Source organism: Pinus tabuliformis, chromosome 8 (assembly GCF_031772625.1).
Source record: "Pinus tabuliformis cultivar Carrire ecotype Pingquan chromosome 8, CPIR1, whole genome shotgun sequence".
In the NCBI taxonomy this organism is placed as follows: domain Eukaryota; kingdom Viridiplantae; phylum Streptophyta; class Pinopsida; order Pinales; family Pinaceae; genus Pinus; species Pinus tabuliformis.
Window position 1 is genome coordinate 932,826,644 of NC_142294.1, and position 16,953 is coordinate 932,843,596.

The window sequence follows — 16,953 nt, forward strand, 5'->3', positions numbered from 1 at the left end:
ATGTACTGACTCCAAAACTATTGGCTATTAAGAAGGAGAAAGACAAATCGTTAACTCAAATGATAACTTTAAAGAAAAAATTAGAGAATTATGAGAAATATATTGAAGTGTTAACCAGGGAAAGGATATAGCATGTCTCTTAGGGAAAATCACTAACAACATCAACAACTCCAACAGTACTTGGGATGTCAAATGATCCATTTGAAGTGTTGGATAAAAATCTTTCAGTTTTGAGTTTAAATGAAGTAAAAGTAGAGGGTTTAAAGAGATATTATTGTTAAAGATAATGGAATCTACATTTTGAAAAAATAAATTTCAGAGAAAGATGAGACCATTACAACCTACCAGGAGCTTAAATCAAAGTTACAACATGAAATAGATTAAATGCAAAACATGCTGGTAGGGAAGACTTATTTGATTGGAACCAAGCATACCTTATGGGATCAAATTATATTTGAAATAACAAATTTATGAAATTATTTTATATTAGTTGGAGATTAGTTTTCATTAGCACATCGAACACAACAAAATATTTTACAAACTTGGGAGGAATTGGACAACAAACCTTATATGGCCAATGAAATTACAAAATTTCTCAATTATAAATCTTGGGAGGAATTGAATGCACTTTTAGTTACAAACATGGAATCTTTAATCATGGAGAAAAACAAATTCATGACAAACACAAATCTTACTCAACAAACTCAAAATAAGTGGAATTTAATTGAAAGAGGTGTGAAACATTTTATGAACTAGTTCAATAATTTGTTGGAGATGGGTTTACCTACCTACTAGGGTAGAAAGGAAAAATTAATTTCACAAGAAGCATACAAAGAGATACCATTGAAAGAAAGAAATAAACTTATTAGGATTGAATATATGCCAAGCACATTAAAAGTAAAAAAATTATGGACAAATTAATTGATGACTTTTATTTTTTTTAATGGCGAATCAAAGTATATTTTTCTTCACCACCTACATATGAGAAATAGATAAAATTAGATATTGCATATTGGAGGATGTCTACATTCAACTATCCTGCAGGGTATTATTGTGATTTTCTTGCTTGATTTATGCTATGATGATTTATCAAAACAATTGGAGGATGAAAGCACATGATACCTAACATATGACAGCCATACAAGTTATCTCCCCAACAAGTCTATCTTTGTAATTCTGGTCCAACAAAGTTGCTAGATGCAACTAATATTTTTTAGAGTTTATTTTGTATAAAAACAATTGAAGACTCAATACCAAGGGATCAAGGTTTTTGGTATCTAAAGAAAATTTGTATTATTGGAAAGTAGGTATTTTATTAGTTGGTTAGTTTCAATGTTTTTGCTAGTGACAATTAGTATAAAACTCCGTAATAGTTTTCTACTAATAATGAAAACATGTTTTCTACCTTCTCATTTCATTTTATGAACATATTAGAGTGTGATTATTGGGTACTACTGCATTGATATGTGTTTGCATTAATGTTATTAAAAGTATTTTTTATGAAGGATTGAATTTATTTCCAACATATTTCTCTTTTAATTGAATTTATGGAGTAAAATTCATATAGTGAACTTGAGTATGTTATGTGACTGCTAAATTATCGTGCTTACATTATATCTTGCAACACAAAAGGTTTCAAATATTAATTAAATATTCTTGATCTTGTGTATTTGTTTTCTTCCATTCTTCTAATCCACTATCTTATAAGGTATTTGTTCGTCATAATTGATTGACTACTTAAAAATTGATAATTAAAAATATTGTCCTAAAATCATTGAGATGATGATATAAATCCAAGTCCAACTAATCATTTGAATAGAATGATGTTTTGACATGTTTCTTTATCCAAGAACATCTCAATGAACAACAATAACATAGCTTAATATTTTAAAAAAAAACACACTTAAATATAAAAAAGAAACAATATAAAATGTAATTTTATATTACTAAGTCATGTCTTCAACCAATTATTATTATTGTCTCAGTACTATTTGGCATTAATTTATCCACATTTTCATAATTTTTTATATTACCTTAAACATTAATTATGTGAAAGTATCCATTAGTAGTATTCCCATAATGATATTATCATAGAAATTAACTATACCAAATTAATAGTATTCCCATGAGCTACACAATTATAGGGTGAAATTAAGGTGGGTTATCCCATGGATGATTACTATAAGAGTAATACAAAGGAATGATTATGAGAAATATCAAGTTACACCAAGTAAAATATTTGTTTTCGAATTTGATTAAGTAAACAAATAATTTATATTATGAAAAAAAATAAAAGGGCATGATTATGAGGAATATCAAGTTATATAGAGTAAAATGTTTATTTTTAAATTTAATTGAGTAAACAAAACATTTATATTATGAAAAACATTATAATTGAAATTGATAGTGAGCAAAATTTTAATTGATTTTATGATTTGAAATAAAATAATTTTAGTTTTATTTTATAGCCCAAATGAAATATAGTCATTAATAATAAACAAAAATGAAATATAGTCATTAATAATAAACAAAAATGATGATTTCAAAAGAAACTATCATAATTTTACTTCCACTTAAACCTTTTGTATCACAAATAGAACATTATTTAGAGTATCACTATAGGATATACAATTAAATTATTGAAAAACTTGATTGCATGTGTTTATGGGGTTTTGATGTCACGTTTCATTTTGAGATATTAAAAATTACTTTTAATTTTAGTAGATATTAATAAATACTTTCCAATTCTTTATTTATTTATTATTGAACCCTCTTTATAATACATTTTTTGAATAATAATTAAAATCCTGATTTTTACTATGTACTTTTTTTTGTTCCTCCCAATACTTATAAAATTCCCTTGTACTCACATCCTCTCCAATATCTATAATTATTGACTCTATGTTGAATATCCATTATCTTGGATTTAGGATACAATCTTAAAATTCTGACGCTACCAAACCAAGAATCTCAACAATACTACTTTGCACAATGGAATATAAACAACAATAAATAACACGTACAGAATATAGACAACATTTTACATTTTTCAACCCAACTTCGTTATATTAAACAACATATAATACAACAATCTAGGACTCCTGTACTAGGGATAATGGACCTCATACATCCACTAGTACAAGAATACAAACTGGGGCTTGGTGTTAGTACATTGACAACCAATTTTCCCTCAACAAGATACTCTGACCATATGGCTGATGAAGCGCGCTCTCTCAGCTCCTCTCGATCATACCCTATACCCGCTCAATCCTTTGGCTCCTGTTCTGTAGCTCCTGCCTCTATCAATGCTCCAAGTCCATCTGACCACTAAATCTCAGTTATCCAATCTATTCACTAGTTGATCGTTCATCCATCAACGCATCAACAAATTGAGACTCTTGTCGAGTTTTTCACAACTCCACTTGTGAACAACTCTCGATCTGCCCACCATTGCTCCTCATCTACTTAGGGACTTTAACCCACTATGGTCTTCCTGCACTGCTCCGATGAAGACTAGCATAGGGCACGAGGGCTGCCACCTATCACTACAAGATGTCCATCTCCCACAATGAACACGGTCTAAGAGGACTACCCATCATCTGTTGTAGAAGTCCTTCTCCACACACAAGTCTTGACCACAACTGCTCCTCTAGGTCATCAACCCTTCAGCTCACCAATTTCCACTCTAGAAACTACCTTTGTCCATCAAGGTGTTGCACACTGGGCTCCAACATGGACACTATCACGCTGTTCTCCAACAGACCATAAGTGTCCAATCCATGTTCACATTTGATCCACTCTCACACTACCCTCCAACAATCCACGTTGTAGCATCTACTCCTATTTAGGGCATCCTAACACCTAGGAGACCCTTACACATGACTGCCCACAAACGTCTCCACATATTTCCTTTGTTCTGCAATAGAGGATCTATTGCACAAATCTAGGTTCCAATCTTCACTGTGGAAACTACCCACTAGTTAGGGCTTCTAACATGCCATGTCAGCCCCACCTACCTGGCTTCCACAGGGTGCAAAATCAATCGTCTCCTAGGACACCGTTCTCATGAGCTAATGTGTTACTGTTGTTAGGTATACAATCTGGTTAGGGCTAATATTAGTCCACATCAACCCTAGATCCTTGCCTCCAGACCTCCACTACAACTATGATTTAATTCTCATTGTAAGTTGCTCCCTTTGCTGCCACATGGGACAAATCTGTGGAGGTTTTGGCTTCTCGAAATACCCACTACATTTTTTGCCCTCTCTGAAATTCTGTAAATCTGAGGTGTGACCACACCAAAAATTGCACCCACATCAACCGAAAATTGTCCTACACTAGGACATCAATCCACCGGCATCAAAACATTACCAAGGAGTCATCTACAACCACCTTGTTGTTGCTTCCTTGCCATGATTTATGTGTTTTACTATTGTAGCTTCCTATCACAAGTTAGGACACTTCAACACTACGAGACAACCCTCCAAAATTGCTACAACATACCTTTAATTAATGTGTATCATTTGCTCAATATTGTTGCCTCCTTTGCTACTTCTAATTGGTCCTTTCCTCAAACTATTTTCCTGAGATCCTCCTTAAGATACCTACAGCATGTGGAAATACTACAACAATAGATCTTGACCTCCTAGCAAAGGATGACACCCTGTTCAATTTCATTGAGCCATCATGTGACTGTGGCTTGAGGGGAAGAGCTTCCCTAGGCCTTACGACCCCTCAAACAAGTCACCTAGCATGCTACTGTAGCAGCTCTTCTCCTGCGACTTCAACAAAGACATTACCCACACAAATACGAGCACAAAAATCACACAAAAATACCTTCGCTTTGTCGCAATCTGATTTGGCTAAGGAGATAAATCCACACTGCCCTCAATCTTCCCTTATGTCAACTTTTTGGCTACTTCAGGACTGTGACTTTCTCCACAGAGAAATCTTTACTAAAACACAGAGATACCCTCCAAACTTGGCAACCCTTTACTCCTGTTCTAGCCTCAAACTTCGCACTCCAAATCGCAGAGATATCTTGACATTTGATGCACTTCGGTTCCACAATAATGATCTCACACTCACCTCCTTTTATACACTAAAGGACGGCTTCAATAGACATCATAATAGGGCTTGAACAACTGTCACTAGGCCTTCTTAACCTAAGGGTGACCTTGACTCCCTCATGTGAAAAACCCAATCATAAATTCAAAAATTCATAACTCCATTTCTACAGCTCGAAATCGGATGATTCTTGTTGCGTTAGAATCATCTCACCGAGAGCTATCATCCTCATCCATCACATGTCGAAATGTGCTCATGGTTTTAGCCCAAATCCCTTTCGGTGCAAAACCACCAAGCTTGGGTTTCAAGCCCACAAGCCTACTTGTGGCGCTTTGCCCTCCAATCCCCGAACCCTAGGGCTTGGAGTACCTCCCAAGCTTCACAAAAAATGAACACTCCCTCTTAGCAAGGGAGATACTTCCAAGACTAGGAAGTAACCATCACCATCTGAACCTAAAGATCTGAAACCTCCACATGGTTGATCCCTCTGACCCTAAACGATCTCCACTGGCTCAGTGTTGCAGGCACTCATCCTCCTGCATCAAATACCACTCATGAAAATCCCACCAATCTCGGATATGCAACATCACGATCCGATGGAGACTCCAGCTCCCCAACCTATAGTCCATCACATGAAGCCATCTCGATCAACCTGATCTCGTCCATGCCAAACTAACTCTCGAGCTATCCCAACCATCCATGACAAATCAATGGAAGTCCATGATCAAAAATCTTCCCTACAACAAGTTGTTGTTCACCACGCTGACCACCAATCCACCAAAAATCCCAGCCCATCTCACCTTGTAACCTGTCAAGACCACATCACCATGTCCTCAGTTGAACCCTCTACTCCATGATCTAGACACCCACAACTCCCTCTAAGTTGCTTCGTTGTGCACACTTTGATTCAATATCCCTCAAACTAGCTCAGATAAGCTCTTGTACCATGTTGAATTTCCATGATCTTGGATCTAGGATAGAATCTTAAAATCTCTGACATTACCAAACCAAGAATCTCACTAATACTACTTTGCACAATGGAATATAAACAATAGTAAAACACACGTACAAAATATAGACAATTTTTTACATTTTTCAACCCAACTTCGTTATATTAAACAACATATAATACAACAATCTAGGACTCCTGAACCAGAGATAATGGCCCTCATACATCCACTAGTACAAGAATACAAACTGGGGCTTGGTGTTAGTACAACGACAACAAATCTTCCCTCAACAAGATACTCTAACCATCTGGCTAATGAAGTGTCCTCTCTCAGCTCCTCTCGGTCATACCTGTACCTACCTGGTCCTTCAACTCCTGTTCTACAGCTCTTGCCTCTATCAATGCTCTAAGTCCATCTGACCACTGAACCTCGATTATCCAACCTGTTCACTAGTTGATTGTTCGTCCATCAACGCATCAACAAATCGAGACTCCTGTCAAGCTTTTCACAACTCCACTTGTGAACAACTCTTGATCTGCCCACTATTTCTCCTCAACTACTTGGGGACTTCAACCCACTATGGTCTTCCTGCGTTGCTCCGATGAAGACCAACATAGGGCATGTAGGGCTACCACCTATCACTACAAGATGTCCATCTCCAACAATGAACATGGGCTAAGAGGACTACCCATCATCTGCGGTAGAAGTCCTTCTCCACACATAAGTCTCAGACTCCACAATTGCTTCTTTGGCTCATCACCCCATAAGCTCACAAATTTCCACTCTGGCAACTACCTTTGGCCATTAAGGTGTTGCACACTGGGCTCCAACATGGACACTATCACGTTATCCTCCAGCAGACCATAAGTGCCCAATCCATGTTCACATTTGATCCACACTCACACTACCCTCCAACATTCCACGTTGTAGCATATGCTCCTAGTTAGGGCATCCTCACACTTAGGAGACCCTTACACACGACTTGCCCACAAAATTTTCCACATCTTTCCTTTGTTCTGCAATAGAGGAATTATTGCACAAATCTAGGCTCTAATATTCACTGTGGAAACTACCCACTGGTTAGGGCTTCTAACATCCCATGTCAACCCCACCTACTTGGCTTCCACAGGCTGCAACATCAGTCCTCTCCTAGGACACCCTTCTCATGAGATGACGTGTCATTGTTGTTAGGTCTACAATCTGGTTAGGGCTAATATTAGTCCACATCAGCCCTAGATCCTTGCCTCTAGACCTCCACTACAAGTATGGTTACTTCTCATTGTCGGTTGCTCCCTTTACTGCCATGGAATAAATCTGTGGAGGTTTAGGCTTCTCCAAATACCTGCTACACTTTCTGCCCTCTGTTCAATTCTGTTGCTCGCAAATCCGAGGTGTGACCACACCAGAACTTGCACCCACAACAACCCTAAATTGTACTACACTAGGACATCAATCCACCTGCATCCAAACATTACCAAGGAGTCATCTACAACCACCTTGATGTTGCCTCATTGCCATGATTTCTTCTCTTTACTGTTGTAGCTTCCTATCAGATGTTAGGGCACTTCATCACTACAAGACAACCCTCCAAAATTGCTACAACGTACCTTTGATTAATGTGTATCCTTTGCCCAACATTGTTGCCTCCTTTGCTACTCCTACTAGGTCCTTTCCTCAAACTGTTTTCTTGAGATCCTCCTCAAGATACCTATAGCATGTGGAAATACTACAACAATAGGTCTTGACCTCCTAGAAAAGGATGACACCCTTGTTCAATTGCGTTGAGCCTTCATGTGATTGCGGGTTGAGGGCAAGAGCTTCCCTAGGCCTTACGACCCCTCAAACAAGTCACCTAGCATGTTGTTGTAGCAACTCTTCTCCTGTGGCTTGAACAAAGACACTACCCACACAAATACAAGCACAAAAATCACACAAAAATACCTTCGTTTTTCCGCGACCTGATTTGGCTAAACAGATAAATCCACAATGCCCTCAATTTCCCCTTATGTCACCTTTCTGGCTACTTCAGGACTGCGACTTTCTCCATAGAGAAATCCGCACTAAAACACAAAGATACCCTCCAAACATGGCAACCCTTTACTCCTTTTCTAGCCTCAAACTTCGCACTCCAAATCGCAGATATATCTTGACCTTTGATGCACTTCGATTCCACAATAATGATCTCACACTCACCTCCTTTTTATACACTAAATGAGGGCTTCAATGGACGTCATAATAGGGCTTGAACAACTGTCACTAGGCCTTTTTAACCTAGGGGCGACCTTGACACCTCATGTGCAAAACCCAATCATAACTTCAAAATTTCATAACTCCATTTCTACAACTCGAAATCGGATGATTCTCATTGCATTAGAATCGTCTCGCCGAGAGCTATCATCCTCATCCATCACATGTCGAAATGTGCTCATGGTTTTGGCCCAAATCCCTTTGTGTGAAAAACCACCAAGCTTGGGTTTCAAGCCCACAAGCTTACTTGTGGCACTTTGCCCTCTAATCCCCGAACTGTAGGGCTTGAAGTACCTCCCAAGCTATATAAAAAATCAACACTCTATTTTTTGCAATTTTTACAATCCCTTTATAAATAAATGTGATAAGATATTGGTCAACAAGGCAAATCTCTCATGTATCCATCATAGAGAAATAAACTAGAATTGTAAGATGAAGAATTGATAAATATCCTCTTTTGACAACCTTCTTGAAGAAAAATAGAATAAAAAAGACATTCTTTATATTATTAAGGAAGAGAGAAGTTAATAATGGTCACCTTCCATGTGTCTTTTAGCCACTCAATTCATGATGAATAGAAATTGCACTTGGTTAATCATATTGATCCAAAATGGATCCTAAACCCTCTAAGTCTAAGTCTTTCAAACTATCGGAAAAACCTATCGAAGAGGAAAACACTAAAGAATTGGCGGAAACAGAGTAAAGCAAAGGTTGAAGTATCGTTGAACCAGAGATGTCGGATCGGACGGATCAACGGTCTAGATCAAATCAGCAGATCACATTGGAGGGACCCTATGGAAGTTGCGATCGTGATCCAGCGACACAATGTGGACCGTTGATTGAGCGCGCAGATCAACGGCCGAGATTACATTATTTGATCTCAAGATTTCCAAAGGGAGGATTTACCGAAGGCCTGAAGACCATGCGATATGCAATTGCAATATATCGCATCGCAACAATACAAAGGGGCGAAGACCCATAGCTGATGCGACTTGTGATTACGATCGAGACGGACCCGACAGGGTTTATAAATGCGACCCTATAAATCTTGAGTTCCGATATAAAAGTGTTTGTCAGGCTTTTTCTATGTATTAGCACATTTCTGTTATAAAACCGAAATATAAAAGGAAATGACCCGAAGCAATAAAGTCAGACCCGAAAGATTTATAGATGCGGCTTTATGTTATTTGAGTTCCGTGGTAAGCAGGATTTCGGGGGGGCCTCAAGCAGTAAGTGGTACTAGACAAATAACCAACACGTAGCACCCCGCAAGAGGGAGAAAACCGCCTTTTCGGGCAGGTAATCTCCATGCAAATGGGCCACCCGAAATGGCTGTTAGTCGTTGGATTAGAAGGTCGCGGATCAATGGTGGGCTTGCGATAGCGATATAACACGGACCCAATATGATTATAGGTCGGATTCAATATCTTTTGAGTTTCGGGCTTTGGTCTGTTGGTCAAATTTTCCATTGTTTTTAGTGTATTTCCGTTTCTCAATGAGAAATGTGTTCCCGGGGATTTCACCCACACCAGTGGTGCTTTTCGTTACAAACAGGTGGTCACCATACCTTCAGCATTTTACAATGATTGTTTAACGCTCAAAAGGGAGATGAACGGATAAGGGTCGGGAACCAGAAAGCCCGAGATAGGAATGCAAACTGATAGCGTCGATAGGCTTAAAAGCCATTCAATGGTAGAGACAGAAGGAGGCAGTTGCTCAGAGACAGAGAGTCAAAGAAAACGCAGCTACGAACAGTGGATCAGAGGCACTAAGAGGGAGAGTTTGTGTACTCTTTAAACTCGAGTTTTTCGAGTGAAATCACTGTGTAATATCCCTGTCATTGTGTTATAGCTCTACTTGAGCTCACACTTGTAATATTCTGCTCTTAAAGACTTAATATAGAGGTCGACACTGAAAGCTGGACCAAGAGACGTAGCCAAGAAGTCTGGTGAACTCCTTGATTATTTGTTGTGTTGATGTGTGTGACTATTATGTTTTCTAACTGCTCATTGTCTATATTATTCACAATCTTTTGATCCGTTGCACTAAGTAATATAGGCATTCCTGCACATGAGTCTATAATACCTTAATATTGATTTAAGATCTCATTTTCAAATCACATATAATGAAAAGGTCAACTAGGAGGAAGATAACTCAAGCCTCTTTTGACTGTAATATGATATTTTCACATTATTAGAAATAAACACTACCTTGATGGTATTCTCACTACGCTAGTTGTAAATTTAACAAGGAAAAAGAAAAAAGAAAAAAAACATTCACAATTGTTACCATTTTCCTTTTTCCATTTGAAAAGTGTGAATTCTTACACACGATATAATAATTAATCAAACATTCAAACATCTAATAATGTAAATTAACTATAAATAAATAAAATAAAATAAAAAATCGAAATTTTAATAATAAAACAAATTATGAAAAATTACTTGGTATACACACTTGGAGCAATCCTCATGTTTGATACATTATTGGTTAACCTAAAATTAATAAGGAAAAAAAAACTAAATGAAGAAGAGAGACTCTTCTTCATGAAAAATAAACAAACTGTACTTTAAAAAAAACAACAACAACAACAACAAAGTTACTTTAAATTTGATCCTCTTGGATTCAAGAAAGATTTCATGACTTTGGTATAGGAGACATGATGCCTTGAGAAGCATATAAACAATTTATGTTTAAGACTTGAATTTTAATTAATTTTCACCAAAAATTTAATGGAGTCAAAGTTATCCTATAATTTAGGGCTCATTGAAGGTTAAGGGGGATTCCAAGGTCATGGATATTGTTGAAATAGCAATGGTGGTGTGAAACTTTGAAATAAATATTATCTATGTAAATTCAAAAGATACATTGATATGAGCCAATGCCAAACAACCACCTAAAACAAAGTTATTAAGATATATTTCACTCTTTACACACTACATAGGGTTTTAGGTTGGAATTTATGCCAGTGAATTTTTTTGCTTTAAGTTATAATCTTTTGGAAATAATTTGTTAAAAGGGAACATGGACTTACTATAAGCCATATTAATTTGTTAAAAGAGAACATGGACTTACTATGAGCCATATTAATTTGTTAAAAGAGAACATGGACTTACTATAAGCCCTATTCATTCTAAAATCTTAGGATTTTAATAGAATTTAAGGTATACAAAGAGTTTATTAGAGTGTTTAATTTTATTTGGGTCCAAATGTGTATTCGATGTGCTAGCACTTAAAGTTACACTTTATCAAATTTTGGTGTTCTAGATGGTTGGGTCATATTTATCAACGTAGTACCAACATATTCGCACTTAAATCTTCTCATGTTCATTTAGTCTGAGATAACCCATTTTTATTGAGAATGAGACCAATTTTCATTAGCATTACGCCTATGGACCCTTCAAAATGTGATTACAACATAATGCCAAATTTAGACAAAGAAGCACAATGCATGCTTGTGAAGATCATCATTTCTATTTTTTGACAAATTGCCTATGAAACATAGTGTATATTTCAGTTGCATGCAAAGTCTCATGCAAGATCAAGCTAATTTTTAGTATGCACTAGTTTTAGCATTGCTAATTTTAACAAGTGGGTGGATTCTTGAAGTTGATCTTTGGAGGGGACTTACTATTTTTTAAAAATGTATAATTTTAAGCATTTCTATCTTTAGTAAATATCTCCATTATTTGTATGAATAAATTATGAGAACTTGTTATTTTTAGTAATGTATATTTTTAAAAAGTTACTTTTGGACAAAATCTTGTTATTTGTAAACATTTCCATCTTTGGAGAATAAGAGGGAACTAATTTTTCATCCATAACATGTCTAAGACATCCATAACTAAGGTGCTTCTTTGAGAGAGATTATTTCTTGTTTAGAGTAAGTTTCATACTATTTTTAGGTGTGAATGAGCCTCTAAATCAACATGAACATAAGATTGGAATCATGGATGAGGATAAGCATTCAAATTTTAGTTTAAATCCAACACTTCACATCAAGATAAAAATGGCATTTCCCACTCATTTCCAAACTTAGATAAAGATGCGAAGTATTGGGGCGCATTTCCCACTCATTTCCAAACTTAGATAAAGATGTGAAGTATTGGGGCTTCATGGTAATAACACGATTAAATTTAGTTGATGAGGCTTGCATGTATGGCATTACTCTTTCACCTTAGTTTAGAAATAGTAAGGCAATGGTATTGAAATCATATTTAGCATGATATGACACTGATCTTTGGCATGTTTTTGGATTATTAGCAACTTATCCTCTTCTATATTCTCAACATTATGGTTGTTCCTCTTGTGGTCTGATAAACTCAATATCTTTAAATGTTTTGACAATAGTTCAAGGAAGTAGCTTGTTCTAAAAACAATATACATAGTATGCACATTTTTCAAAATTATTTCGTTCTATAGGGTGCCACACTTAAGTATTATCATTGATGTTGTATTATTCACATGCATTAGTTCTATTATCAAGATGGAGGGTGCCACACTTAAGTATTATCATTGATGTTTTAATCTTCACAAACATTAGTTCTATTATCAACATGGAGGGTGCCACACTTGAGTATTATCATTGATGTTTTAATCTTCACAAGCATTAGTTCTATTATCAACATAGGGAGGGAGCGGAAGGGGGCTGGGGGGCGGGGGGGTGTGAGAAATCATTGGAAGATGGATTTGGCATATTTAGAATCATTTTTGGGATGAATCAACACTCTTGTTTCATATGCATCAATTCTAAACTCAGCAGGAAAGGATGTATTACTTCACATGTATACATTTAGTCACAATTTTTAAAGAATGTTTATCTTTGGATTAGGAACTCATTTAGAAAGACGGGCTTGTTGGCTTTGGCTTGGTGATTTGTAGCATTAAGTAAAACATCCTTTCATCATGTATCATCTTTATCGAGCCATGTGAGAATGATAATGAGGATTCAATAGCTCATGGTATATTTTTTTAGTGGTGTACTGGAAGATAATTCAAGTAATACAATATCAATGCCTTTTCACTTTGAAGATGGGATTTTCTTAAATGAGCTTTCAATTAGCCTTGAAAGGAGAAAATAACTAATTTTCACTAAGTATGGAGTATAAGTGAAGAGATGTATTATAGTATGTCTTGTGCAGAGGCTTTACATGTGTGACAGAATGAATGTGGAAAAGAATGAATCTGTGAGTCCTCTGCACATTATGGAGTAGTGTGGGGGTGAGTAGTATGTGGAGGGGAGAATGTGCGAAAGATGGGGAGGTGTGCGGAGCGTGAAGACATGAAAAGGTTCTGTACACTACTTTTCAAGAAAACCACTAAATATGGAATTTAGAGTAAGAACAAGCAATATATGATAGTGATGATGGTACACAAAAATAGATCTTTGTACTCACATACTTCCATACCAAATAAAAGAGAGCAAAACAACCCCACCTTCTAGTTGGATTCTCTACCTAAAAATTTCTCATTGCAAAATTTTAAGAGTTGTATATTTCCTTTTTTTCTATCTTTTTTATATTTTAACTAATTTAATAATTTAAATACAAAAATAATAAATGAAAACCATGAAATCTTAAAAAAAAATTAACAATCACACCAAAATTTTAGTATTTTATTTAAATTATTGTGACAAACTATTTCAATAGAATATATGACTATGTTATTTAGAAAAAAATCAAAGTAACGATGTGTAATGTTAAAGACTTTGATCGCTATAATGCAAATTAAAATATTTTTTATATCACATTTCTATTGAGAAAAGATTAAAAGTAATAATGTGTAATATTAAAGATTATGATGACTATGCAAATTAAATATTTGTCGTACCAGATTTATATTGAGAAAAATTAAAAGTGATCATGTGTAATATTAAAGATTATGATTGCTACGCCAATTAACTATTTGTTGCATCAGATTTCTATTTGGATTTGGATATGAAATAAAGAAGGCCAAAATAGCACTAAGAATATAAGAAGGAATATAATTTACTAAATCAAATTCTTTTTGAAACAGTAATATGTACCTAGATTGTCGTCCAAACTGGCGTTCAGGATCAGCAAACTTCTTATATTTAGCGCCACCGCGTTCGACATAAGTCAACAGAGTGCCTCCAATTTGACACATTACCACCACAGCTTTTTTTTTGTCCCCTCCAACTGCTTCCATGGCTTGATTGATAAACTCAGGATTGCGCTCTGTAGAAAAGAAAATAACACACATTTCAACCTGTCACACATGTATGTATCTATTTCTAAACCAACGATATTGAAAAGAGATTATTTTCATGTATAACATATAGATTTTAACTGTAAACATCACAGGTTGTGTTTACAATCACATACAACTACCACCATATAATTGATATTTTCTGATTAATAAAATGAATCCAAGGTTACTGAATCTGTTTTAAGAGACGGAGAAATTTTTCCTGCAACAAAATTCAAGAGGGAGGTCAAAAGTACAATAAGAGTACAAAGTATTAGATTTTATTGACAACCTACAACTGATATATGTAACATTTTATGTTCACTTGCTTTACTGAACATGTTTTATGGGATAGAGAAAATTTTCATGCACTGTCGTTCAAGAGGGATATCAAATATGCAATAAGAATGCACAAGTAGTAGATTTTATTAACAACCTACAACTGAAAATTAAATATTTTTGCCATTTGAATCGATTTTGATAATATATTAATTCTATTTTCATGATTCGACTTTGGGCGGGTTGGGGTTGTCATATATAGATTTAAATAGCAGAAGATTTAAACAACCCCTTTTTCTTACCAATTCAACTCATTTTAAATAGCAGAAGATTTAAACAACTCCTTTTTCTTACCAATTCAACTCATTTTCTTTACAGGACCTTCCGTGTTGACAAGTAGGGTAGTTATGGGACAAATTTCTCCTTATGAACTCAATCCTACCCCATCTACCCGAAAGAAAGCCCTTTGTGTCATAAAGAGAATTTATATTAGTTAAAGGAAAATTCAAATTGATAAAATAAATATTATTAATATGACATAAAATTTGGGTAAACAATCATTGAAGAGAAATATATTTAAATATTATTTTTTAACAAAATCGAATTTAAAAATTCCCCCAAGTGGGCTTGTCCTTTGAACGCATCTATTTGATCTATAAATAAAGAATCGATCTATCTCCAAAGAGTGCAATTCGAATCTCATTTTTTAAAGGCTCACATCTATTTATCTGGAGGCTCATATTAAATATCTCAGGTTCACGTTTATTATATGGAAGCTCGTATTATATATAGCTCGCATTAGTATCTTTATGGTTAGTATCCGGATTTTAGTGGCACACAATACTTGCCGTAGCTCACATATATATTCCAACGGCTTGCATTAATCTATTCTATGTCTCGCATATGTTATCTGTGATTCTTATATCTGTGGCTCACGTCCGATACTTTATGACATATACTCTGAGGCTTGCACGAAATTACAGTTCAGATCATGTTCTATGGTTCACAATGCTTCATTGGATCACATATATCATCTGTGGCTCGATGTTATGGTTTTGTATTATCTGTTATGGCTTTTATATCGTGTGGGGCTCGATGGACTATGATGTTGATATATGGAAGACAATGGTATGACAGTAACCTATGATAGATAACTATGTCCTTACATTCAGTAATTAATGATGATGACCTTATGATATATGGCAATGTAAGTTACAATGAATTTATGACAATGTATCTATTGGTTTGGATGATACATAACTATGTTTTTACCTGCCACAACATAGTGAGCAGATTCATGGGCTTTACCTTTTCCTTTTTCATTGGTTTTACTTTTGGTTTCATTTTTTTCCTTTCAATTCTGTCCCAAGGCAACTTACATGTGGATGCATCATGTCCATCTCTATTGCAACATATGCAATGAAGATCACACTTTTTTCCTTGGCACTGTTTGCCCCCTCTGACTCTAAAATTCCTTCTTCCTCTTCAGCCACCTCTTTCTCTAGAAGAATCTTGTGCATGATTCTTCTTTCTATGTGCAAGACACAAAACTTCTTCAAAAGACTGAAGAGTTGTCTTTTTCCCAAAATCCCTCTCTCTCTCTCAACAAACTTCTTCTCAAGGGAGTCAAAGTTAATCTCCTTGAGGTTTCCACCTGCTTGCAATGACTTAAGATAATTTCAATAAGTGGGATATAGTGCCTTGACATAAGCTATGAGAGGAATGTCTATTTGAACACTAGTGGTTTTTATATCATGCATAATGGATCTAACTTTTGATGCTAAAGCAAGAGGGTCATCATTTTTCAATTCAAGAGTGGACAATTTAATCATTAATTGGACAACTTCAAGTTCAGAGTGTGAGTCGTACAATTCCTTCAACTTCTGTAAGGATTCAAAAGCATTTAAAAATTGTGAAATATGGTGACTCACCTCTTCATTTACAGATGCTGCAATCAAGGCATAGGCCTTGCTATTCTTATTTTCCCAAATAAAAATCTCCTTATCTGAAGTGGGCTTTGTAGGTTCATTATCTCCTTCTCCTACACAAACTCTTTTCCACAATTCATTGAAATGAGAGTGTGTTTTATCTTCCTTGACCATTCAGAATAGTTCTCTTTTCTAGAGAAAACTACTCCAGCGATAAATATCAATGAATGCATTTAAAAAATGTAAGCTGTGTAAAATGTACTCTGCTGCCAATA

The 16,953-nt window shown here is 35.5% G+C and overlaps 1 protein-coding gene across 4 annotated transcripts in view; it reads right to left on the reverse strand.

The window, feature by feature from the left end:
• The window catches only part of LOC149238578 (rhodanese-like domain-containing protein 14, chloroplastic), a 422,676-nt gene that overhangs the window by 106,511 nt on the left and 299,212 nt on the right, over positions 1-16,953 (reverse strand). For 3 of the 4 annotated variants that reach the window (XM_089367007.1, XM_089367006.1, XM_089367005.1), the window contains exon 5: positions 14,290-14,461. In XM_089367007.1, coding sequence (XP_089223133.1) covers positions 14,290-14,461 — 172 coding nt within the window. Of the gene's footprint in view, positions 1-14,289; positions 14,462-16,681; positions 16,792-16,953 lie in introns of all 4 variants that reach the window. The other variant, XR_016245402.1, reaches the window with a different exon arrangement.